This window comes from Phacochoerus africanus, chromosome 4, assembly GCF_016906955.1.
Source record: "Phacochoerus africanus isolate WHEZ1 chromosome 4, ROS_Pafr_v1, whole genome shotgun sequence".
Lineage (NCBI taxonomy): Eukaryota > Metazoa > Chordata > Mammalia > Artiodactyla > Suidae > Phacochoerus > Phacochoerus africanus.
Window position 1 is genome coordinate 100826816 of NC_062547.1, and position 27521 is coordinate 100854336.

The following is a 27521-nucleotide window of genomic DNA, read 5'->3' on the forward strand; positions in this document are numbered from 1 at the left end:
AGGCAGTAGTTAAGAGGTGTTACCACAAATTTGTTACTCAAATTAATGGGGGGAAAATCATATCCTATTTTAGATAACTATCTATACTGGCTCCCTGTATATTTTCAGGAAAAATCCAAAAACTGTAATCAATCAGTTTAACAAATGTTTCTGTCAAAACAGGAGAAAAAATCCAAAATGGGGCAAGAAACAAGCAATCAAAAAGTCAAGAGCCAGAATAGAAAAGCTAAGCTATTGCTTATTAAAAGGTAAGCAAAATTATTTAAAAACTAAAAGGCTTAAAATCAACTTTCAAAGTATGCAATTCATATCAGAGTCAAACAACAGTTTATGCAGTCTTTAATTTAGTCATCTTATAATCATAACGATTTTTAAAAGAAAATCCTAAAAAAAGTATACTAGTGTGATGAATATGGCTCCATAAGGATGTCATCTTCTGAGACTTAGAAACCATTTTGTAACACAGAGAATTAATTAAATGTTATTTGTTTTAAAAAGATATTAGTTGTAAAGTGACTACCTGTCATTGGAACAATCAGATAAAAAACATTGAATTAAAATGCTATGCTGAAATTTTTTGATTGTATCTACTCCTTCTACAAATCACACTAAAATATTAGTTTTAAAAAATATGGGTGGTATTACTTCTCACTGTATATTTTTATGTATTGTTTGATTCTTGAATCATGAATATATTGACATTTAAAAATTAAACTAAAATATATTTTAAAATAGGGGTGTCAGGACAGAAGTTTCTGCTGTAGCTCAGCAAAAATAAAGCAGGCTAGAATCCATGAGGACACGGGTTTGAGTGCTGGCCTTGCTCAGTGGGTTAAGGATCCGGCGTTGCTGTGAACTGTAGTTTAAGTTGCAGAGGCTGCTCAGATCCCTTGTCACTGTGGCTGTGGTGTAGGATGGCAGCTGCAGCTCTAATTCAACCCCTAGCCTGGGAATTTCCATATGCTGCAGGTGCAGCCCTAAAAAGACACACACACACAAAAATAGGGGTATGAGGACAAAACTAATTGAGTAGGGAGACAATAGAAGATACAGATGCCAGTAAATTTTTGGAAGACTGTAAGCTGATGGAATTTTGTTTGGTATTACACAGGAAATTCAAACTGAAGTGACTCTGGAGAAAATAACTAGAAGCAAGCCAACTCACCCAAAGAATTTCAGAGACACTCAGAAATTGGGGGTGCCAGTTATATTAGAAAATAGAGGTAGGCCTTGATTCTAAAAACAGATGCAATGGTTATAAGTTCATATAAGGTGTAGTTACACATCCCCCCTAAAACCAAACAAACCAAAAGCTGAAAACCAAAAAATAGGTCATGATCTTACATTCTGCAGCCAACCCTTTAAGAGATCAGAGGTTTTTCCTTTAGAGAAATATATCCAGAGAAAGACTAGAAGAACATCAGATCATGGAAGGGGAAGAGAGAGACACAGAGCTCAAAACAGGCATACCGTGCAGAAGTCTGCAAAAAGAATAAAAAGAAAGTTCCATAACAAAATACGATACAAGAACATTAAAAATTCTAAAGATTTAAAAAATAAAGTAGGTAACCTCCTAGAAACTGGAGCAAAAATAGATGGAAAATAAGAGAGATAGTATAGTCAATGAGATAAGGCAATTAAAGGCTCCATCCAAAACTCTAAAACCACATGATATTAATTACAAAAAAAGAGGTTAACATTATCAATAAATAACACACAAAAAAAATGTTTTCAGAATTGAGGATCATGTGTGTACAGTATAAAATAAAAGGAATCACCAAGTCTCCAACATGATGAATCAAAAAACCCCCATCGAGGCATAGAAAACTTCTTAAAAGCAATGATTCATTTCTTAACATGAGGGAGAAGGAAAAGAAGCCTCCATAGAGGGAAACATAGAAGGATTAAAGATCAGAATAGTACTGGAGTTTTTAATTAAAACACCACAAGCTAACCAACAATGAAACAAAACATGCAACTTTTTTTCAGAATGAAAATGATTTTCATCCTGGTATTCTATACCCAGCAGACTTATTAAAATAAAGGGAGCAAATAAAATAAAAACATTTTTCAGAAATACAAGGTTTCAAAAATTGATCTTGTATTCACTATTTGATGGTTCTATCTAAATGAGGACAAATATCCAAACAGCTGGGGTCATTAGATCCAGGAAACAGGAGGTCAAACTTAAGAGAGAATCTAAGTACAGTCCCAGGATAAGAGACAGGTAGGTGGCCTTAGAAAGTGAACAGTCAAGTTTGTAACAAAAGTCTATTCTGATCTCCAGAACAACATGAAATCATGAGATTATCTGATAAATTTGATCATGTCAAAAAGTACAGAGAGTCAATCAGAATGAACAAATATTCAAAGAAAACAGAAAAAACCTAGGATTATCAATTCCATGAAAATAAACTGGTGGCAGAAATGAAGAGTAACCATAGCACCTACTTGGCTTGGCCATAAGTGATATTCAACTAGTAATAATACTGTAAAGCTTGTTTGCTGAATTAATCCAAAAGCTGTGGGGATAAGAAAGAGATTTTTACCTGCCATAACAGAAAGTGACTGATAAGAGAGAGCACTAAAATTTAAAAACATGGATATATGTAATTATTTTTATATATATAAAATATATTATTAAACATATTTATATAATATATATTTCATTACTTAATATACATAATTATTAAATATATTTATATATTTTCTCAAAAAGTATTGAGAGATATTACATCTGGGTAGGAAAGGATAATCCTTATTTTGTTATATCTTTCATTTTTACCTGATTTTTAAGATTATATGTTTGTATTCTTTGACATTCTATAATTTTATTTTAATAAGTTTTAAAAGCAGATTTATTTTCCTCTGTTTTGCTCAAGATACGCCATGCCTCTCAACAAAGATTTGTGTCTTTATTCTCATAAACACTCTACAACTAATATACTGCTTTTTCTCTCATTCTTTTTCTATTGCTTTTCTAAAACATCTAATAGAGGAATATTAGATCTTATTCTATTCTCCATGGGACTTTTTAATCTTTGTTTCATAACTTTTTCTCATGTTTTGTGTGGTATATTCTATATACTGTATTCCTCAACTCTAGTTTTACTTTACTCTCTCTTCACCTACGTCTGAGAGTTGCATGACTTGGCTCTTATAATTTGTGATGAATCCATTCCTCATATAATTTTTAGTTTCTTATTACAAATTCATCTTCATTAGGATGTTCTCTGGGTTGTAAAGTGTAGCTTCTGGCACTACATGAATTTATATTGCTTGAAATTCCCTCACTAAGTTGTCTAAATTCAGACTGCAAATCCAAATCCAGCTTTGGGTTAGAATCTGTGGCTTCTATTTCTCCAGATAGCCTCTTCATTTACAATACCCAGTACCTCTAGCAAAGCAACTCTTCCTCTTTTCACCGTTGGGCCATGAACTGATTTTTGCACCCTTAAAAACTAAAATGGCAGAAGTTCCTAGGACCCTCGCTATATAAAGCAGTCTTAGTTTTTGCTCCTGCTTCTCAGGCTCAAAGTTGCATTGTAGACTTTGGGGCCTAGGTTTTACATCTTTTGGGCTGTCACATCCTCCAGGAACTTAGCACTGTGGCTTTAAGTTTTTTCTTGTAGTCAGGAATTTAAAGATTCTTTTTCTATCTTTTGAACATTATGTTCAATATTTAATATTTTTATTGTTGCTAAATTTTATTCATTAATTTGCAGGTGTTTAGTGGAAGGGAGACGTTCCTGTTAATTACCTCAGGCCATTATGTTACAGAACCCAAACTGCATAAATTATATTGATAAAAATAGTATTAATTTTTAAAACTTAGATATAACAGTATGAAAACTACATTCGAATTAAGTAAGTATGGAAATGGCAGATTTTTCTGAATACTTTAGCTATGAGAAATCAGAAGAAATGTAACCTTTGTTATCAGAAATCTCATGAAATTATTCAAATTAACAAATTTTAAGGAAAGTTTTGTCCGGATATATGTCCAAGAGTGGGATTACTGGGTCATATGGTAGTTCTATGTATAAGGTACCTCCATACTGTTCTCCATAGTGGTTGTACCATCTTACATTTCCAACAACAGTGAAGGAGGGTTCCCTTTTCTTCACACCCCCTTCAGCATTTATTTGTGGACTTATTAATAATGGCCATTCTGACTGGTATGAGGTGGTATCTCATGGTAGTTTTGATTTGCATTTCTCTAATAATCTAATAATAGTGATGTTGAGCATCTTTTCATGTGCTTGTTGGCCATATGTATATTTTCCTTGAATTCAGGTCTTTTGCCCATTCTTCCATTGGGTGGTTGGTTTTTTTGCTGTTCAATTGTATAAGCTGTTCGTATATTCTAGAGATTAAGCCCTTATCAGTTGAATCATTTGAAACTATTTTCTCCCATTCTGTAAGTGGACTTTTTGTTTTCTTTTTGGTTTTCTTTGTTGTGCAAAAGCTTGTCAGTTTGATTGGGTCCCAATGGTTTACTTTTGCTTTTATTTCTGTTGCTTTGGGAGACTGACCTGAGAAAACATTTGTAAGGTTGATGTCAGAGAATGTTTTGCCTATATTCTCTTCCTGGAGTTTGATGGTGTCTTGTTTTATATTTAAATCTTTCAGCCATTTTGAGTTTATTTTTGTCATTGGTGTGAGGGTGTGTTCTAGTTTCACTGATTTGCATGCAGCACGTTCATTGCAGCACTATTCACAATAGCCAAGACATGGAAACAACCCAAATGTCCATCAACAGACGACTAGATTAGGAAGATGTGGTATATATACACAATGGAATACTCCTCAGCCATAAAAAAGAAATGAAATAATGCCATTTGCAGCAACATGGATGGAACCAGAGACTCTCATACTGAGTGAAGTAAGTCAGAAAGAGACAAATATCATATGATGTCACTTATATCTGGTACCTAATATACAGCACAAATGAACATTTTCACAGAAAAGAAAATCATGGGCTTTTTTGGAGAATAGACTTGTGGTTGCTAGGGGAGAGGAGGAAGGAGTGGGATGGATTGGGAGCTTGGGGTTAACGGATGCAAACTATTGCTTTTGGAATGGATTAACAATGAGGTCCTGCTGTGTAGCACGGAGAACTATGTCTAGTTACTTACGAAGGAGCATGATAATGGGAGAAAAAAGTATGTATACATGTATGTATAACTGGGTCCCCATGCTGTACAGTGGGAAATTAAAATAGCGTTGGGGAAATAACAATAAAAAAATTTAAGTCATGCTAAATATGAATCACTTGTATAGTATTTTGAAAGTATTCATTATAATTTTAACTTTTGTCACTGATTTTATTATAAAACATTTTCTAGAACTTCTTTTCCTCTGTCATACTAGATATAATTGTCATCAAGTTCTACCTTATCCATTACACTGGAGACTGAAAAGTATAAATTCTCAATTAATTCAAAGAGTTTACCTACACCAGTTGTTCTAGTTGATGCTCAATTAGCAGCATTTGCATCACCTGAGATATTCTTAGACAGGTAAATTCTCTGGCCCCAACCAGACCTTCTGAATTAAAATCTAGGATCCTTCTATATTTCAAGAAGCCCTCCAAGTGATTCTGACTCATGGTAAAATGTGACTTTACAGACCAGGGGCTTCCAAACTGCTCCCCATAAAACTTTTTGACAGTATAAATACATCTCAGTCAGTCAAAGCCTGGGTAGGGAGTGACTGGTGAGGTGCCTAGAGTGCAAAATTTAAGGAGTTACTAACCTTCAGGGTCCTACAAGTTACTACACAATCCTGAGAATAAGTGGTTTCTTCCATTTTGCCCCCTTGTACCACCCCTGCAATTAGTAATTAAGTGAAATAAGTGCCACCTATTTTCCTTGCCTGTTTTACAGATATCAACTGAAATGCCTAAAAAGATGCATATGAGAAAAGATCAAAGAAGAAATAAGTATGAGTAAATCTCAAACTGCACAATCAACACTGAAATAATTACTGTTTGGCTATATGATAGACTATTTCTTACTCCAAGTAATATATTATGCAATGAGGACTGTTAAACACTGAACATATTAGGTACGGAACCTGAGAAGCACTGTGGAGATTCATCTGATGTGTACTGTTTATCCACTATGAAATATTAATACTTAATAATAAAATTCTTAATATCTAAACTGCAATGACTGGAATATCTGTTGTTTTCAAACTATGATCTATAGAGCCCTCGGGTCCAGGGAAGAAGTGAGGGGCTCTTGTGGAGGTGGTTCCAGTCTTTACCTCAGCTTCAACCAAAGTGGCTCCATAGATTTACACATAATTTATTTATTTTTTTACAAAACAGTCCACTTAGAGGCAGTGTTCTGCTGTTGGGAAAAAGTTTTAATCTTACAATGATATGACTCCGACACCTATTTTAGGACCTTTAATCTTAAACTAAATATCTGCAAAAAATATAGCAGAAACATTATTAACAACATTGAATATAGATAATACTGTCTGGCCTAAAAAAACGTCAGAATTTCTTTCAGTTGTGACTTGAACATTGACAGATCATGAAAAACAGAGTAGTGGCTCCCAGCCTTTTGTAAACTACAAAATCACTTCTTTAAATACAATTTTAGAAAAAAGTCCAAAAATTAAAAACAAGTAGAGCTAATCTGATTAAAAAGTAAGAATGAGAAAGCTCCTTTCCCCCATTAGTTTTCCTTTTCCTGCTTCCTAACATATCATCCTTTGCCTCACCTGTCTCTGCACTCTCCAACCACATAACAAACACAGCCCTTGAAGAACTATCAGAGAAACACCATGAAAGGGTAAAGCCAAAGTACTAAAATCGATTTTTCTAAGTTAAAAAGATATGTTTTTAAATGTTCACCAGGTAGAAAGTTACTCAGTTCTCATAAAAATGAGAATAAGGTATACAAACTAAAGTTTTCAAAGTATATAACATACACTAAATACTAAAGAACTTAGAAATCAGCAGCTTTTATTCAAGGAATCATGAGTTGCTCTGATTGAATAAAGCAAAAAAAAAAAAAAAAGGTCAAGGGGAGAGTTCCCATTGTAGCTCAGCAGGTTAATAATCTGACTAGTATCCATGAGGATGCAGGTTTGATACCTGGCCTTGCTCAGATCCAGCATTGCCATGAGCTGCGGTGTGGATTGCAGAAGCAGCCTAGATATGGTATTACTGTGGCCGTGGCATAGGCTGGCAGCTGCAGCTCCAATTCCATCCTAGGGGGGAACTTCCATATGCTGCAGGTCTGACCATTTAAAGGGGAAAAACAAGTCAAGGCAAAGAAATACTGTTATCCCCCAAACACTATTTCTACTTAAAAGAACAAAATGACTGATTAATGTTACTGATGAACTTCCTCCCTCTTGTTTGGGACATCAAGAGATAGTTTGTTCAAAGATATTTGTGATGGTTTCCCTTTTACTCTTTCACTTCAAAAAGCCTTACACAACAATAAAATATTCTAGAATGGGAAAGGCTTAGTTGGTCTAGTAGCATGGACAATACAATTTACAAAAAATATTTCACCAAGCGCTTATGTATAAACACCTGATTTTCTTTACTAAATTATATTTTCAAATATTCACCAATTTGTGATCACATTTCACATACAATGTCCTTAAAATACATTGACAGGATCAGTCTAACCACAAACTAATGTGCCAGAGAGAAAGCTGATTTCACTAGTCATAAGCAGAAATATGAAACAGTTTAAATAACGTATTATGTGAGTTACTTTTATCAAAAATTAACTTTAGTTACTTAAATTCTACTAAAAATGCACAACTAAAGTTTATAACCAAAGTAATGTTTTGTGTTCTATGCATATCTATGAAGACTGAAACAAATACACAATTCACCTAAGAAATTCTACCTGCAGAATTTTAAGGGCCTCAAAACCCATTAATAGCATATTCTTTAGGAACTGGGCTGGGCCTACCATTTTAGGGTTAACAGAGTAAGAAACATTATCTTTGATTCTGCAATCATCAGTATACGAAATTATTTTCCAATTTTAATTACAAATACGTAACAATGTAGTTCTTACAGAGCATACATACACACATATATTCCTGAATAACTTAATGTTCTAATACTAACCTTTTATACAAGATGCTACTCCACTCTTTTTTCCTAAAGAAAATCTCTACTCACATGTGAAAGAAAACCAACTTGGCAAAATTAAGCTATTCACTGCAGAACATATTTGAGACAGTAAAGCAAGTCACCAAACATTAAGAGGTAACAATGCTAGGTCAGAAAAAGGAACTTTGGTATTACAGGAATGAAAACTCTGAACACAATTTTAAAATAGCAATGTCTAAAAGCTCTGAATTCAAGAATAAAGTAGTTCAGTAAATACTGCAATTTACCATTTTGTATGTCTGTGTCTTATTCTTAAAGCACTCCATTTGTTGGCTCTAAACTTGGGTTTTTTTAAATAACAACAGTGAATTATTCTGATTCTTTTTTTAAAGAAAAAGATATTAATTTAAAGTATATTTCCTTTAGTTTCTAAATTCACTAAATCAAGTAGGCAAAGATTTATAACAGCAATCATATTTTTCTCAGAACTATTTTCAATATTGACAAGTATTGTATAATTTAAGTTATATTTCATATAATAAGAAACAAAACAATTAGAGTTGAAAATATTCATTTCAAAGACATTATCTAAATCTCTGTATACTTAACATGCCTTTTTGTTATAAAAATATTGCAAAATAATGTAGAATAATCTTTCACCATAAATTAAATAGCAACATTTTCAAGATAAGATTATGTTTAGAAGTTTTTAAAAGATGATAAAATAACTTTTTTCTTATGCCAATTCTGTTTTTTTAATCAAGTTAATTATACATTTTTGATAAAATAACTTATAACACATAATGAAACAGCTATAAAATGCCAAAAAAATAAAGGAAATTGCACTTACATCCATAGCTCTCTTAATAAAAGGTATCTGTGTGCCACTGTCCAGATCTTCATTTATAATAAGCCTTCTAGCCCACTGACCTGCCCTGACAACACCACTACCATGAATTAAAACCATGAGTTTCTGTGGATTTGTCAAAGCATCCTCACTCATAAAGATAAAACTCTTTGGTTCACTCTCAGTGGCATCTACCTGTAATTAAAAAAAAATTAAATAATAAATGTTTGCTGATCAGGCACAGGCATAAATGAGAAAACAACTAATGGTTACTACAAATTATAGAATGACTACTACAGAATTATAGAAGTAAAAAAACTTTAAAATATTCATTAGAGATTGACAATTATACCTAAGTAGATGAGCAAAAAAAGCATGATATTAATTTAAACATACAAATATGATAAAAGAATATTGGAAGTATGTCTACTACCATTACTATATACTTAGTATTATATTATCATTATAAATAAGAATAATTTCTGAATGATTCCTATGGTCTAGATATAGATACTATGCTAAATGTTTTTAAAATATTATTTCAATTAATTACAATTCTATTAAGGTGATACTATTATTACATTCATTTACATATGAAAAAACTAAGGCCTAGGGAGTTGAAATAACTTGCCCAAGGTCACACCGCTATTAAGTCTATAATTCTATAACAGAAAGATGTTGCACCTAAAATAAAAAGTAGAAAAACCCCATTGGAGAATACACATAGTGGAAAACCACATATGAGCAAGGAATACTAGTAATCTTTTAAAAGGTAGGAGGGGGAACTATTTAAAAATTCAAATACCTACTTAGATGGACTTGGAAATTTCATTCAGAGTGTGAACACAGGGTTATATAAGTTATTTTATGAAGGAATATTATTTGTGTACTTTGATAACCTTGTTTTATGTGCCAGTTATTTACATAATGAAAAGTGAAGATTTTCATTCATTTTGATTATACTTAATATTTAGGCTTAATCTAGATGATATATGATTTAGATCTGAAAGACTCAAAAGACTTTTAGAAAGGGATAACTTCCCAGCTTTTTATTGCTTATGCCTGGCATGCATTTAGTGGTATTCCACATCAGCAATAGCAAATAGCTAGGAATGGAAGCCTCTGTGCAGCCAGGTCAGAACTAGAATTAAAGTCTTGATGGTTGGTAATAAACGCATCCTCAAACAAAGAGGTTAATCCACAGGCTGGGTAATGCAATAGCACTTCACTTCAACAACAGTGTATAGTCATACAATTATCAAAATAAGAAAGACAAAAACTGGATACCAAAAAAATGCCCTGGATTCTATATGTTCCCAGTCACTAACCCTGGGATGAGAAAAAATTTAATATTTCTTGATTTCTAAAACAATCAGATTGGTGTTAGTAATACATGCATAGTCATTTTTGTAAACAAAACATAAAGGGCAATTATTTCAGCAAGCAGAGCACAGCCATAGGGTCTAGGAAAAAAAAAATACCACCTTCTCAGTGAAGCCTTCTCTGACCACCCCATTTAAACACTTCCCCAAGAATGTGCTAGTGCCATTCTGTTTTATTTTCCTCTATAGCACATAATACAATCACTATGCTTTACTTTGTGTGTGTGTGTGTGTGTGTGTGTGTGTGTTTATTAACCATCTGCTCCCTCCACTAGAAGCTAAATCCAGGAAGGCACAACCATTTGTTTGTCTCCAGCTACACTCCCAATTCCTAAAATAAAGAATGGCACATTGTAGGAACCCAGTTATAAAAGAATGAATGAAACTTTGGAATAAAGACTCTTATCAAGCATGACCACTGACTTTAGATAAAAGGTAGGAGAGGGACCTACTAACTAAACAATGTGTCTTAACTATGGTTATAATACTTGTCTGGTTCAGAAGGCACACAAGGAAGATTAAACTAATGCATGATTATAAAGAATTTTAAAAGATACACTGTGCTAAGGATTAAAATGACATAACTGTGTCTTTATTATTAACACTTAAAAATGCAGTAAGAGAAGTATGAAATATAACTCTACCACATTAGCTTCATTTGCATGTGTCATCCAGAAAAAACAAACTACTATGATATGATTGAAAACACAGAGAAAGCAAAGTGGATGAGAGACAGAGGAAAACTAAATCTGAGAAGAAAAATTACCTTTTACCCAGGAATGCTGTTCAAGAATTTTTAAGGAGTGCCAAGGTAGCCATGAACAAATGAATAAAAGTTTTACTTGAACATCCAGATATGTCAACTTTAAAAATATCAGAACATCAGAGTATGTATGGAAAAGAAGAAAATGGATAACGTCATGGTATTAATGATTAAGGTGTAAGAGCAGTATTTGAGGTGGTAATTGACTAACACTAATCTCAATTTAATGCAGAACTGTGCTGTGACTCTGTAGCTGGTAACTACAGTCTACACTGTGTAAAGTTAGAGATAATTTTAAATAGAAATTAATCTACATGAAGAAAATAATTTTTCATTAAGTACTGAAATGGCTATTTTGAGGCCACTTATCTTTAAACAATGGTAATTTATTAAGATGAGCTTTAATTAAGGGATACACAGGAAGGTCGTTCCAGTGTTTCACCTCAAGGTAAGGACAAAGCAACTTCCAAGACCAACTGGCCAGTGAGCTGAACCAAACAATTTTTAGCAGTTAGCAATTCATTTTGGGATACCTATGAAACGCACTAATTTTGATATTTATTTAAATATGATTGAATAAATCAAATGAAAATGTAGCCAAGTTAATTTATGTACCCAATATTCTGTATAAATATGACATACTAAAATTGAGAATATTTTGTACCTATTTGTATGAAGAGGAGAGTAAACATGAGACATGATCATGATCTTTACCATTAAGTCATGGACTTGCGCAAAGTGCTGCCATTAAAAAAAAAAGAAGGAAGTTTTTCTTTCCTTGTTAAATATTTCAGCTATAAAACTAAGACAGAGTTCATCATCAGGACAAAAAAAGTCTGGTGGTATTCGTTTTGTAAAAAGAACACACTGAAAAACAACCACAAAACCCCACCCTCAGTGCTAGCTTTGGGATTTAAGAGAACTCAGGAGAAAACAAATACTTACGGGAGAAAATTTCACAATTATATAAAATAGGTGATGAAAATTTATGGAGAATTTAATTTCCTAAAGTAAACCTTTTTGTTTCTTTTCAGTTTATAAAATTAGGGAATCTTCACTAACCAAAAATGGACATGATACTTGTTCTAGGTCTCATATAATCTAAAGCTCTCTCAGTGTAACTTTATGGTCTAAATTCAAATAACAGGAAAACAATCAGATCTACAAAGTCCTTCTAAACCTAATTTCAGGCTTTCTATAAAGAAAATTAATGAAATTTAATCATATAACATGACAAATATGGTCAATTATCTTGTGATTTGTTCTGGAAATCAAGAGAATTAAAATGAGTTTAAAGATTCCATGGAACTAGAAGTATTACAGAGTTAAAGGACTCACTATTAACTGTGCTATAACAGTGAATTAACCTAAGACTCTTTAAATATCATTCTTCAGAAACTTCAACAGAAAAAGAACAAGGAACGAAGATCAGACAAAGTCTTCTGCCTTAATTTTTCCAGAAGACCAAATTCAGTGTTTAGTTTTAATAGAGTAAGACACTAGACCTAAAATCAAAACTAAAAGATTTAAATCCAAAAAAAAGACTAGTATATTCATTACCAAAAAGATACTAAAATCTTCCTCTTCATATAATTCAAAGGAAGGAAAGTTTCCAAATAAGGGCTGGCCTAGCTCTTATATAGAATAAAATTGTATTCACTGGTATGTCACTAGCCCTTAGAATAGTGCCTGGCACCCTAAGATAAATATCTGTTGAATGAATGAATAAATGAATAATGATTAACTATGTGAACTAATACTTGAGGTTATCTATAGCAAAGTAAATATAAAATAGATTTCTTTTAAAAAAATCAAACTATGGAATTAATTTGTAAGGATGGATAGCACTGAGAAATCCTCAAACTCCCTAATTCATAGTAGAATAACATTAAGAATTTTAAAATTTCATGTCAACAAAATTATCAATATTTAAAATTTTGTGCCTTAAGTAAATTACATCCATGAAGTCTTCCAGATTCATATAGATCATAAAATCAGAGAGTTCTCAGAGAGTTGTCAGGGATCATCTAGCATAGCCCACCATCATATCACACGAAAGGTTACTATTTTTTTTTGTTTAAAAGCTTAATACTACTCAGCCATAAAAAAGAACAAAATAATGCCATTTGCAGCAACATGGATGGAAGTAGAGACTCTCATACTAAGTGAAGTAAGTCAGAAAGAGAAAGACAAACACCATATCACTTATATATGGAATCTAATATACGGCACAAATGAACCTTTCCACAGAAAAGAAAATCATGGACTTGGAGAATAGACTCGTGGTTGCCGAGGGGGAGGGAGCAGGATGGATTGGAAGCTTGGGGTTAATAGATGCAGACTATTGCCTTTGGAATGGATAAGCAATGAGATCCTGCTGTGTAGCACTGGGAACTATATCTAGTCACTTATGATGGAGCATGATAATGTGAGAAAAAAGAATCCATACAAGTATGTGTAACTGGGTCGCCATGCTGTACAGTAGAAAATTGGCAGAACACTGTAAACCAGCTATAATGAAAAAAATCATAATATTAAAATAAATAAATAAGAAAGCTTAATACTTCATTTTTTTTTTTTTTTGGTCTCTTTGCCATTTCTAGGGCCACTTACGCGGCATATGGAGGTTCCCAGGCTGGGGGTCGAATCAGAGCTGTAGCCGCCAGCCTACACCAGAGCCACAGCAATGCGGGATCAGAGCAGCTCTGCAACCTATACCACAGCTCACACCTACACCAGAGCCACAGCAATGCGGGAACAGAGCAGCTCTGCAACCTACACCACAGCTCACTGCAACGCCAGATCCTTAACCCTCTCAGCAAGGCCAGGGTTCGAACCCACAACCTCGTGGTTCCCAGTCAGATTCGTTAACCACTGCGCCACGATGGGAACTCCTATACTTCATGTTTTGTATTAAAAAAAGAAACACTTCTTTTGAGAAGCTGAGTATGAGAACATATTTCAAACTTTTCAACTCTGAAATGGCAAAATGTGCGAAATTTCAAAAATGTGTCCTCCCTAAGAGGGGAGTAGTATTCTTAAACAGGAGGCAACAGGAATGAATATGGGGATGTACAGAGCAAATAACATAGAAATGAAACATATAATAAAAAATTAAGAAATAATCAAAGGTATAGAGAATGTTTAGTGCAATAAAAATTACATTGGTTTACTTCAAATAAATAAGTAAAAATAATTTGTACCAAATAAATGAGAAAGGGAAGAGGAAACAGTAGTCCCTTTGTGCCATCATTTTCAAAAAAGACTAGAAATCAGTATTTCTTTTCTTTACACTGAAGAGTATCATTTTTTAAGAACTATTGTGCACAATGATATAAGGTATACTGACAGGCATTTAATCAATACCAAAACACTAAGATCTTAACATTTAAACTTCTCACAGTTAATACAAAAGTTTTCTTCTGAATTTAGAACTATTTTATTTGGAACCATGAATATTTAAAAAAACTGGACTTACTGGAATAGAAATTTTTTTCAAATTACAGTCCTTTTCCAGGAGCTCATATACATACTTCGTGATGATCTAAGTAGGAAAGAAATAATATATTAAAATACAATATTGTCCATTATCAAAATTCACATAAATTATTAAAATTTATTGTTCCAAATGAGTATATCTCTATCCTGGAATATTCTGATACAAAATTAAAAATCTCTTTACTGGTTTACTTACTGCTGCTGTGTACTGAATAACTATGGACCTTAATACTAAGGATTAGAACTGGTTAATATAAACTCACAAAAATATACAAGGACTCTCTACTTTACAAAGCAATACTCTGTAAACATATCTTCTTTTTTTCTCAGTATTCTAGAATTCTGTTTCGGCTCTACTTTCCCCATAACTATATTACATTTAATACAGTACTATCACAACTCTGAATCCTAATACCTCTTCCGCATTCAATGAATCAAGGGGGGAACAGTCAGCAGTATTTATTTACTGGTATGGTTATCTAGATTTGTGGTAGGCAGAGACATAGCTCCCCAAAGATATCCACATTTTAACTCCTGAAACCTATTAATACGGTATGTTACATGGCAAAAGGGACTTTGTATATATGATTGAGGTTAAAAACCCAAGATGAGGAGATTATCCTGGTTACTCTGAGTGGACCCAATTTAATCATATAAACCCCTATAAGTTTATTACAGAACAGTAAATCAGAAGGATGCAAAGTGAGAGTGCTTCAACTGGCCACTGTTGGTTTTGAACATGGAGGAAAGAGATAACAAGCCAGGAAATGTAGTGGCCTTTTTTAAGGTGGGATAATCCCTAGTTTACAGCCAGTAAGAAATCAAGACCACTTGTAAGTTCCACCACCAACTCCACCAAGAAACAGTCTGGATTTTTCCCCTAGAGACTCCAGAAAGAAACAGCCTATCCAACAGGTTGATTTCAGTTTGGTGACACGCATACTGAACTTATGAGCTAAAGAATGATAAGATATTATAGATTTGGGTTGTTTCAAGCCACTAAACTTACGGTAATTTGTTACAGCAGCAATAGAAACGTACCCTACTATTCCTATTAAGGAAAGCAAACAGAGTAGTGAGGAAAGAGATGTCTGGATTAAAAGTGATGATTTAATAGGCTTTAAGAGTCATTTTAAGGAGGGTTGCCCTCAACATATCTTGAATCATCTATGCACAATATCTAAGAGAAGAATTTTAGCAGCAACATAATTAAGTCAAATTTTATAAAATCAAATCAGATTTTTTTGAAGAAAATTAAGATTGCTTTGGTGCTCTCTTCTGTAATCTAAAAAAGATTCTCTATTCTGCTTTCTCTAAGGAGTCCAAAACCCTTTCTTCTCTATATAGATATTCATTCATTTTAGAAAGAGTTATTAGATGTATGCTAGAACAGCTTTGTATTGGCTGGTAACATAATTTGAAAAGTGACAACGCTAAACTACAAGTAGGCAAAAATTAGTTATTAATTGAATAACAGTCTTATATGTTAGGTAGCAGTTAAAATTATGTTCAATCCCTATCAAATTACCCATGACATTTTTCACAGAACTAGAACAAACAATCCAAACATTTATATGGAACAACAAAAGACCCAGAATCGCCAAAGCAATCCTGAGAAACTAAAACCAAGCAGGAGGCATAACTCTCCCACACTTCAAGAAATACTACAAAGCCACAGTCATCAAAACAGTGTGGTACTGGTATCAAAACAGACAGACAGACCAATGGAACAGAATAGAGAACCCGGAAATAAACCCGGACACCTATGGTCAATTAATCTTTGACAAGGGAGGCAAGAACATAAAATGGGACAAAGAAAGTCTATTCAGCAAGCATTGCTGGGAAACCTGGACAGCTGCATGCAAAGCAATGAAACGAGAACACACCCTAACACCATGCACAAAAATAAACTCCAAATGGCTGAAAGACTTAAATATACGACAGGACACCATCAAACTCCTAGAAGAAAACATAGGCAGAACACTCTCTGACATCAACATCATGAATATTTTCTCAGGTCAGTCTCCCAAAGCAATAGAAATTAGAGCAAAAATAAACCCATGGAACCTCATCAAACTGAAAAGCTTTTGCACAGCAAAGGAAACCCAAAAGAAAACAAAAAGACAACTTACAGAATGGGAGAAAATAGTTTCAAATGATGCAACCGACAAGGGCTTAATCTCTAGAATATATAAACAACTTATACAACCCAACAGCAAAAAAGCCAATCAATCCATGGCAAAATGGGCAAAAGACCTGAATAGACATTTCTCCAAAGAAGATATACAGATGGCCAACAAACACATGAAAAAATGCTCAACATCGCTGGTTATAAGAGAAATGCAAATCAAAACCACCACGAGATACCACCTCACACCAGTCAGAATGGCCATCATTAATAAATCCACAAATAACAAGTGCTGGAGGGGCTGTGGAGAAGAGGGAACCCTCCTGCACTGTTGGTGGGAATGTAAACTGGTACAGCCACTATGGAGAACAGTTTGGAGATACCTTAGAAATCTATACATAGAACTTCCATATGACCCCACAATCCCACTCTTGGGCATCTATCTGGACAAAGCTCTACTTAAAAGAGACACGTGCACCCGCATGTTCATTGCAGCTCTATTCACAATAGCCAGGACATGGAAACAACCCAAATGTCCATCGACAGATGATTGGATTCGGAAGAAGTGGTATATATACACAATAGAATACTACTCAGCCATAAAAAAGAATGACATAATGCCATTTGCAGCAACATGGATGGAGCTAGAGAATCTCATACTGAGTGAAATGAGCCAGAAAGACAAAGACAAATACCATATGATATCACTTATAACTGGAATCTAATATCCAGCACAAATGAACATCTCCTTAGAAAAGAAAATCATGGACTTGGAGAAGAGACTTGTGGCTGCCTGATGGGAGGGGGAGGGAGTGGGAGGGATCGGGAGCTTGGGCTTATCAGACACAACTTAGAATAGATATACAAGGAGATCCTGCTGAATAGCATTGAGAACTTTGTCTAGATACCCATGTTGCAACAGAAGAAAGGCTGGGGGAAAAATGTAATTGTAATGTATACATGTAAGGATAACCTGACCCCCTTGCTGTACAGTGGAAAAATAAAAAAAAAATAAAATAAATAAAAAAAAAGAAGAATAGATTTACAAGGAGATCCTGCTGAATAGCATTGAGAACTTTGTCTAGATACTCATGTTGCAACAGAAGAAAGGGTGGGGGAAAAAATGTAATTGTAATGTATACATGTAAGGATAACCTGACCCCCTTGCTGTACAGTGGGAAAATAAAAAAAAATTATTAAAAAAAGAAATAAATAAAATTATGTTCATTATACCTTCACTAGAAAGTAGCAGTGCTGTAGACCTGAAAGAGTAAATTAAAAATATGTAGGATGAGATTAAAAATATGTATGAAGTTACATAATGGGTTACTACTTCAAAAGAAATGGTTTAACTAAATGATATTAGCTAAAATGAGTGGGTTATCATTTCCAAAAATGTCCTTCTATTAAATCATAAAATATCCTTATATTTAAAGAACAATAGAACTAATCAGACTTAAGCCAAACTCAAATTCTATCACTACGCAAAATATTTACAAGACATACCTTGAGAAATAAAAAGATTAAACCGTTTTGGCAGTTCATACCTTACACCAATGTGAAATATGATATTACAGTTAATTCTTCATTTCATACTAAAGGATAATAAAAAACAATTCAAAAATGCTTACATTTAATTTTGAAAAATAGTATAGGGCCAGTGTCTATTCTAATAAAATCATACAACAAGGAGAGTTGGAGAAACAATACCTAACTTGTCCAGTTTGCCTTGATCTCCAAATCCTGACTATAGAAGAAAAGCAACAGAGATAGACCACACGCCAGGTGCTTTAGGTGACTTTTTCCTGCCTCTTCCCAACCCTCCAAGGTAGGATAACATATCCCACCTCTGTGCTCCTCTGGACATGCTTGACATATATGAGTTTGGTATTAATTACTTGTCTGCTACCTTACTAGCCTTAGAACACTAAAATTTAGGTATCCTACTTCTACTCCCCGTTGTATCCACACAGGGTGGTGTCTGGTGCATTGAAGGTACTTTAAAACAGTATACAAATTCTCTTCACTGTTCATTCTGTCTACATCCTTGGAGGGAGATAAGTGCTTCAGATTTTTAAAATATCTTTTCAAAATGCTGAATTGAGGCTTAGAAAGAAAACATCAAGGATTCATAGCCTTACAGCTTGAGTAGGAATGCAGTCTGCATTTAGAAAAGTCAACAAATGAAAAGATAATTTCAAAAAAAGATAACCTCTGCCCAAATGTAATCTATGTTCAAATATTCACTAGAAATAGTGTTTCCAGTGTAGTTTATAAACAGAAGAGAAAAGGCTTAAGAGACTAATAAGAATGCTCTAAAGTGAAAACTTCATTCTAATAAGAAAGATTGGAACTTCTGGTTTCTGATCTGAAATTCTAATACAGAGTTTGGAAGGAGTCATTCCTATCCTCACAAAAAGAAAAAAACTAAACTAACTGAAATTCAATGACTCTTCTTAGATCCATCAGAGAACTGAGGTCACAGAGCAAACTACTGCCCTTAAAGTTAAAGAGTAAGGAAGGCAGATATAGAAAATCAGGATTTACTGATAACAAAAGCCCAGTACAGAAGTGTTGGCTGAAGCCAGTCCTAGGGTAGGAATGTTTTCAACCATAACTGATTAATTTCTGGAGGTTAAATATGAAGAGTAACTTAATAAAGAAAAATTATGAGGGGTTTCAGCCTTAAAGAAGGATCCCCAAAATATCTATGAATTTACTTGCATGAGCCCCACTAGGTTCTCACTGTGGAGATAAAAGAAAAATCCTTACCTGCTTCCAGCAGGGAAAAAGGAAAGTAATCATTTTGAAATACTACTGAACTCTATTCTCCTTAATAAAGCTTGCCCACAAGGAAAACGATTTCATCAGAGCCTAAATGACTTAGAGGGGGCAAAGGGCTCACTAATAAGACTAAGACCTAATCATAGAAGGTTTCCTCACATTACCACCGTATCAATAGGGCTCCTATAAAATAACAAGTAATGGGATACAGCCAAAAGAACTGCAAGATTCACCCCTATTTAAGAACTCTAGGAAAACTGACAGACAACAGGGAAAACAAAGGACATAAGAGAAAATTTTAGCCGTGGCCACAAGAGCTACACCAAATAATAAACACAGACTGATTCCTAGCCAGATAAACACAAAACTTCACAATAAAGACCTTTCTGTCAAAGTTCCATTTGTCCAATAGATCATGTCCAGCTTTCAACAAAAAAATTATTGGGCACAATAAAAGTCAAAAAGAACCTGAAGAGAGACATCAAACATCACAAAATTTGGAATTAAGATACTTGAAATTTAAAACAGTAAGTAACATGCTTTACTGAAAAACTCGACAACATAAAAGTACAGAATAGTAATGTAAGCTGATAAGTGGAAATCTCCAAGAAAAAAATCAAAGGAAATGCTAGATTAAAAATACTGTAAAAAAAAAATGAAGAATGCTTTTGATAGGCTCATCAGTAGGCTGGATATGGCCATGAAAATAAAAGAGTTTCAAGATATGTCTATAGACAGTTCCAAAATTGAAATGCAAAGAGGAAAAAAATGAAAAGATGGAACAAAATACCTGAGAATTGTGGGATAATTATAAAGGTTTAACATACGCATAGTAATTATAATAATTATACCAGAAGGAGAAGAAAGATGAAAGAACAGAGGAACTATCTGATGTAATAATGGCTGAAATAGTCCAAAATCAATGACAGACACAAAACCACAGATCCAGGTAGTACAAGAAAGGACAAATACCAAAACTGCATCTGGCCATATCATAATAAAATCAAACACAAAGAGAAAATCTGTAAAGAAGCCAGACTGGAGGTATGAAGGATTTGGGGAAGTGTGGGGTGTGTGGGACTTTACCTACAGAGGAAAAAAAGATAAAAATGACATCAAACTTCTCTTAGGAACCATGTACACAAGAAGATAGGAGACTGAACTATTCAAAGTACTGAAAGCAAAAAACCACCAATCCATAATTCTGTATCCACTGAACTTATCCTTCTAAGGTGAGAAAGACTTTCTCAGACAAACAAAAATTGAGAGAATTTTTTTGCTAGTAGATCTATCACAAGAAATGTTAAAAGAAATTATTCAGAGAGAAGGAAAATTACATAGGTCAGAAATGTAGGAGTTCCCATCATGGCTCAGTGGTAATAAACCCAACTATTATCCATGAGGACCTGAGCTCAATTCCTGATCTCACTCAGTGGGTTAAGGATCTGGCATTGCCATGAGCTGTGGTGTAGGTCTTAAATGCAGCTTGGGTCTCATGTTCCTGTGGCAAGGAAGAACATTAGAGAGGTAATACATTAAGGTTAAATAATTTAAACTTTTTTTTTCTTATTTTTAATTGTTCTAACAGACAACAGTTTGTTGAAAATAACAGCAACAATGTTTTTGATTTTGTTTTAGAAAATAAAGATGAACAACAGCAAGAGTTTAGGTTATGGGAGGGAGGAACTGAGAATTCTGTTATAAGGTATTCGCCCTGCCCAGATTGAAAAAAAATTGGAAAAAAAAAACAATTATTATACCTGATAATTTTTCTGTATTTCTTTCAATTCCTAAGAAGTAGCCATACAACTGAAATTAAATCCACAATGACAGAGATAGGGAAATAATTCTGAGGTTATATATTCATGAAATGCATCCCTTGGCTAACAACAGAATAATGCCCTTTATGAACTGGAGACAAACTAGACTTTTTTTCTAGCTCAGGATTTCTCTATCTAATGATTAAAGAAAAGTTTACTATTAGATTGCCAGGCTTCTGTTTGCTACTCTGAAGAAAACCCTCTCAGTAGTAACAAATTATATTTGACCTGATTGATTCACACCAGTAACAATTTCCATTTCTCAACTTTATTATAAAGATAAGACAAATATGTCTGTACTCGGGCCATCATAAGAATAAGAACTTCAGTTGAAGAAATAAAACAAAAATGTCCATAAATCATCAGTCACATTCACCCCTGGAAAGGACACTTATATGCTAAGAGCATCCTGATTTGGAGTATAAAGGTGGATGAACTGAACTGAAAGATACACTCTGAAAGATTTAACTCTTTATCTATGAAATTTTATGCCCCCTATATCAAAGAAAATCTCAGAAAAAAATACTTATGTGGCTAAAAACATGAATTAGTAAAATATAAAAAAAATAAAACATTAAAAAAGAAAACAACTTTAAGAGAGCCTGGAGCTGATCAATTATTACTTAGTAGAAATCTAGTTCTAATTTGATGGAATAATATTTAAGTGATTTGTAATTAATAGAAATGACAGTTCTCTCAGTTCTCCCCTGCTTAAAATAATTAGGTATATGATTTCTGTCTTAAATAGATGTCAGAACAATTGAAAACAGTTTAGTTTTTTACCTAAGTAACTCCTTTTAACACTATTCGTTTTCTTAGGAAGCTCTCATTTCACAAACAAGTCAAGTAGAGTCAATACCAGCAGGGTGATTTACAGATGTATTACAAATGTAAAAATCTTTGAAATTATGTGGTCTTACTGTATTTGGAAGTTTAACAGTAGGTTGTAAACACACTTGCTTTTAACACAATCTTTGTAAGATTGTATCTATTTTGTGTTAGTTCCATTTCACTTATTGATACTGATATAAACAGCATTTAAAAAACTACATGGCTTTTAAGAAACCAGTCTTACTCATCTCATCTCTAAACAAAGTGCAAGTGGTAGAAGATTTTAGCTGTGAGCAATGACTTGATTTAGAACATGTTTATCCCCAAAGCAGGAACATTCACACAGTGTAATTTTTACCTTCAGGGCTGAGTAATTTGTGGTTCAACAGAATCAGATTTAGCATTACACCATCAAGGACAATGTAGTACTTCTTAAAAGCATTAAAAGTTAACAAGTAGATGAGATATACATTTTAAATTTAATATTGATTTTTACAATTTTTAAATAAAATGGGAAATTTTATAATCATTATAGCTTAATAAAAACAGAAAATCTTGACATTCGAACAGTAAATAACTGCTTTGATATTTCTAAAATCCTGCATGCAATAATTAGGTTTACTTTCTGCTTTACTATATTGTTATATTTTACATAATTATTTTATAAATTACATACAAAAATGTTTTTTTTTAATTCATGCTGGCTATCTTTTAGCTGGCCAGTTTATTTAATTCATTGTGATTAATGAATTTAAAACTGACTTTTCATTGTATTTTGTACCTTCCACTTACCTTGCTTTTTCTGTTTGTTTTTTTCTTTTCCTATCTTTTAATTGATTAAATTTTCTTTACTCCTACCTTTCTGGTGTAAAAGTTATATATTCTATTTCTCCCTGAGGCCCCTACAATCAAAGAAAATCTCAGAAAACAGACTCATGAGACTACTATCTAATGGCATCTTTATAGTTTTAACATGAATATTTTACATATCAAAGTATAAATTAATAAATTTTCACTCGAAGTTCAAAGATTTGAACTTTTTAAACTCATCTTACATACTATTTGTATATAGCATATTTGATTCCTTGCTTTGTACACTTTTTCAGTGATTATTTTGTTGTTGCTTTATTTAGGTAAAGTCTGTTTCAATTTCCCATGTGATTACCAATTCATTTGTTCAGCATTCCTCCTTGGGTGCATCTCTCTTGCTCTCATTAGTTCAGTTTTCTTCTTCATTGGTTCTTCATGAAAAAAGTAAATTTACTTTTTTGTTTGGAAATGTCACTATCTGGACTTAACACTGAATGATAATTTTATTTAGGCATAAAGTTTTAGATCAATAGTTATTTTCTCTAGTGTCTCTGGTTTCCATGGTTGCTGTTAATATTTCTGTCAGTCTAATTGAGATTGTAGGTAATCAGGCTTCATTCTCTGGCTTCTTTTATGGCCTTTCCCTATGTCTCTGATGTGCTACAGATTCTCTATAATGTCTAGGTGTAGATTATTAAGTCTTATCAATCTTCATGAGGGGACTCAGTGTACTTCCTGAACCTATCACCAATTCAGAATAATTCACAGACAGTATTTTAAGTATTTCCTCACTCCCATTCTCTCCTTCTGAAAGTCCTAACTAGACATATATTGGACATTCTTATTATACTTTCCCTATTATAAGCTCTCTTTCATATTTACCATTTCTTTTTATCTTTCAAGGATACATACTGAGTAATTTTCTTAGGTCTACCTTCTAGGATTCTAATTCTCCCTTCAACTGCATCTAATTTGCTATTTGACTGGTCCACTGAATTTTTAACTTTATTGACTATATTTTGATGTTCATACATTTTATTGGGTATTATTTAATCTAGTACTTTCTTTTTTATATGGTTCTAATCTTTGTTATATGTTAGTTTTCTATTTTTACATTTTTAGCTGTTTAAAATGATACTTACTACAAGGTCTCTAAATATTAGTTCTATTACCTAACATTCCTGTACCTCTGCCTCCTTAGGGATTCTTAAAAAATCACCTTAAAGTACACCATCTTCATAAAGCCTTCTCACTAAAATATTTCCCCTGTCAACAGAAGTCTATTCAACAAATAATTATTTTCTGGCTTTTACTCTTATTGTATCCCTTTTACTCTTATTTCCTCTACCTCATATGCATTCTTTGAGAAAAGGACTATGGTTTGCATTTGATTATAACTCAAAAAAAAAAAAAGTGGAATAAGGTGCTCAATTTTTTAACATTTTTTCTAAGTGTTCATTATTGAATTAGCAGAAACAGACCTAAGAGAGAATCCTGTAATTTGGCTGTTATCCATTTACCTTCCCAGTTCTTTCTGGATTTTCTTGGTCTCATAAATTTCAGACAAGAATATTTACTATAAAGTAAGAAAATTTTCAATAAAATATTTAATATAATTTATGTGCATTCTCAGGTTTTAAGGTAAAAGAATAGCTAATATAAACAAGATACAGTTTTAACTGGGGGCATTTCACAACGTTTGGTTTACTATTTACATGCAAATATACTGCAGCTAAAATCAAGCATGCCTAATTCTAAAGTTAACTCATCTAATTATGAAGGGTGCAAATCAACAGCTGCCGTATGTTTATCGTTTATTACCGAATGAAATACTACAGTCCTCAGAGTACACCATACCTTCTACTCACACACAACCTTTCTAGTCTCAACTCCTTCCTAATTGCCAATTTTACGTTTCCAGATATAGATATAAAACATTACCCAGCCACTTTACATTGGTAGAAATAGAAATTTATCATCAGTTTCATGTTACTGGCCAAAGAAGGAGACAGGAGATACTTGAATACCTCAAATAAAAGTCATCTCCTTTCATCTTTCAGGCTATAATATAGGAAAATATAGTAAGAACTTAGTAGAAAAAATCATCTACGGTTTATCCCCTCTGTAAGGTTTACTTGTTCAACTTCATGGCTTTAACTTGAGATTTGATTTTAAAAATGTATTGAGTTGGTATCAGTGTATGTATATATATATGTATATGTGTGTGTACATATACATATATATATATATGTATATGTGTGTGTACATATACATATATATATATGTATATGTGTGTGTACATATACATATATATATATATATATCCTATTCATGTACATAGATGAGATGGATGTAGGTATATATCTGCATGAGCATATATACACTTATTTCACATATATACATATATATCTTTATCATATTTATTTCTATATTTACCTATCTACAGAGAGTAAAAACTATGAATATATATGCATGTGTACACACAGATAGACATGCACATTTGCTGATAACCTAGAAGCAATGACACTACCACCAAAACACAGATCGAGGTGTCTGTGTGTGTTTTATATGTATATATATAAAAATTTTTCTGACAAAAATAACTAGAGCTTATTGGAGATTGGAATTATTCAAGGGGTTGAATTTTTATGTCCATCACCATACAAAGAACCAAGGATCCTAAGAGAAAAGGCTGATTCCAGGGCCTGAAGCAAGGAAAATACAAGTAAAGTCTGAAAAAAAAATTGTGCATAAGAATGTAAGAAGATTCTGAAAGTGTGACAAATAAATGTTAAAGGAATAAAGAATCTGCTTGAGGAGAATCCCTAACCAAATCTGTCATAATTTAGGCATCAAAATAATGACAGCAATGGAGAATACAGCCCACTGAGTAAAATAAGTATCCATGAATCCACAATGTATAAAAAAATGAATAAAGTAAAAAGGAAAGAAAAATAAAGCTCTTTTCTTGAGGTAGAATGCCAACTGATACAAGTAGAAGAAATGATGGAGTTAGAAAATAATCAATCAATGCAAAAATTAACAGCTAGAAGTCCCATAAAGAATACGGTTTCAAGTATATTCCCCCAAATTACATATTTGTAATTTTATAATATAACCTGACAGACATCACCAATATCAGAGCAAACCAAAGTCATTTATTCACAATATCATACACTGAGGACAAAAGATCACATCTAAGGCACTAAAACTGTCAAAGAATCATGAACTGAATCTAATCATGGGAATATATATGACAAACTTAAATTGAGGGTCATTCTACAAATGTCCTGTACCCCTAAGAAAAGGATACAAATGAACTTATTTTCAAAACAGAAACAGTTTTGCATAGACTTTGAAAACAAATTTATGGTTACCAAAGTGGACAGGTCAAGGGTGGCAGGGATGGACTGGGGGTTTGAGATTGGTGTATGCATACTGAGGTATATGGAATGACTGGCCAACAGGTACTTGCTGTATAGCACAGAGAACTCTACTAAATATTCTATGATAATCTATGTGGGAAAAGGATCTGAAAGAGAGTGGATGTGTATACATGTATAACTGAATCACTTTGTTGTACAGCATAAACTATCAACATCATAAATCAACTTCACTTAAATAAAACTTTAAAAAATGAACAAAATATAATGTGAGGAACAAAAGGTTTTTTTTTTAATCTAATGGGAATATGAGAAACCACTTTGTATTTTCAACTTGATCTAGAAGCATCACCACGTGGACTCAATTATACTTTGTGTGGTGGGATATGTTCTTGAAATGCTAGTCATCTCCAAGTGCAACAAGCAACTGTCCCTAAGGCTGTGGAATAGCAAGGTCCTCAGACCAAAGAAAGATGCTCAAGTCATAATTAAAAAAAGAAATGTCCCTGAAAAAAGTCAATACAATGTTTAAAAAAAAAAGAAAAGAAAAGAAAAAGAAAGGCTAAGGAATGGCTCCAGATTAAAGGAGAATAAAGAGACATGATAACTATACGCAATATGTGAACATGCATTTGTTCCTGGACTTGAGGAACATCAGCTACTGAGTATAAAACATGACAATCTGCAAATTTTAAACCTGGATTGACAGAACATAAAAGTTCCTGAGTCTGATAATTGCTCAATAGTTATGAAGGGAATGTTCTTGTTCTTAGGAAATGTACAGCAATGCATTAGTGGTAAAAAGGGCATAATGTTTCTAACTTACTTTCAAAATGAGTCACAAAAAGGTAGGCTACGAGGGAACTCACTATGGTTTCTTTTTAATCATGCAACTTTTCTGTAAGTGTAAAATGATACCAAAACATAAGATTATTTTAAAATTTCCCACACTGTTCATATTGCTAATGCAGTTGCTACTTTTTCCACAATTATTTCAATGGAAATGTAGCAGATGACAAATAATTTAACAATTTGCTTTCACCAAAACATTTTAATGTCTCAAAATGTTACAAAACCGCAACTCTACCCGGAAATAATTTTCATTTCTTATTACTTGTCATGATCATGGACTCACTAGAATAAGTCCTAACGTTTGCTATGTTTGTGCCTATGCTCATCT

The 27521-nt window shown here is 33.2% G+C and overlaps 1 protein-coding gene across 4 annotated transcripts in view; it reads right to left on the minus strand.

Moving 5' to 3' along the window:
* The window catches only part of FAM172A (family with sequence similarity 172 member A), a 416065-nt gene that overhangs the window by 300544 nt on the left and 88000 nt on the right, over window positions 1–27521 (minus strand). For all 4 annotated transcript variants that reach the window (XM_047778292.1, XM_047778289.1, XM_047778293.1 and 1 more), the window contains 2 exons: window positions 14566–14631; window positions 8946–9137 (listed from right to left, as the gene is read on the minus strand). In XM_047778292.1, the coding sequence (XP_047634248.1) occupies window positions 8946–9137; window positions 14566–14631 (258 nt within the window). The remainder of the gene's footprint in view (window positions 1–8945; window positions 9138–14565; window positions 14632–27521) is intronic.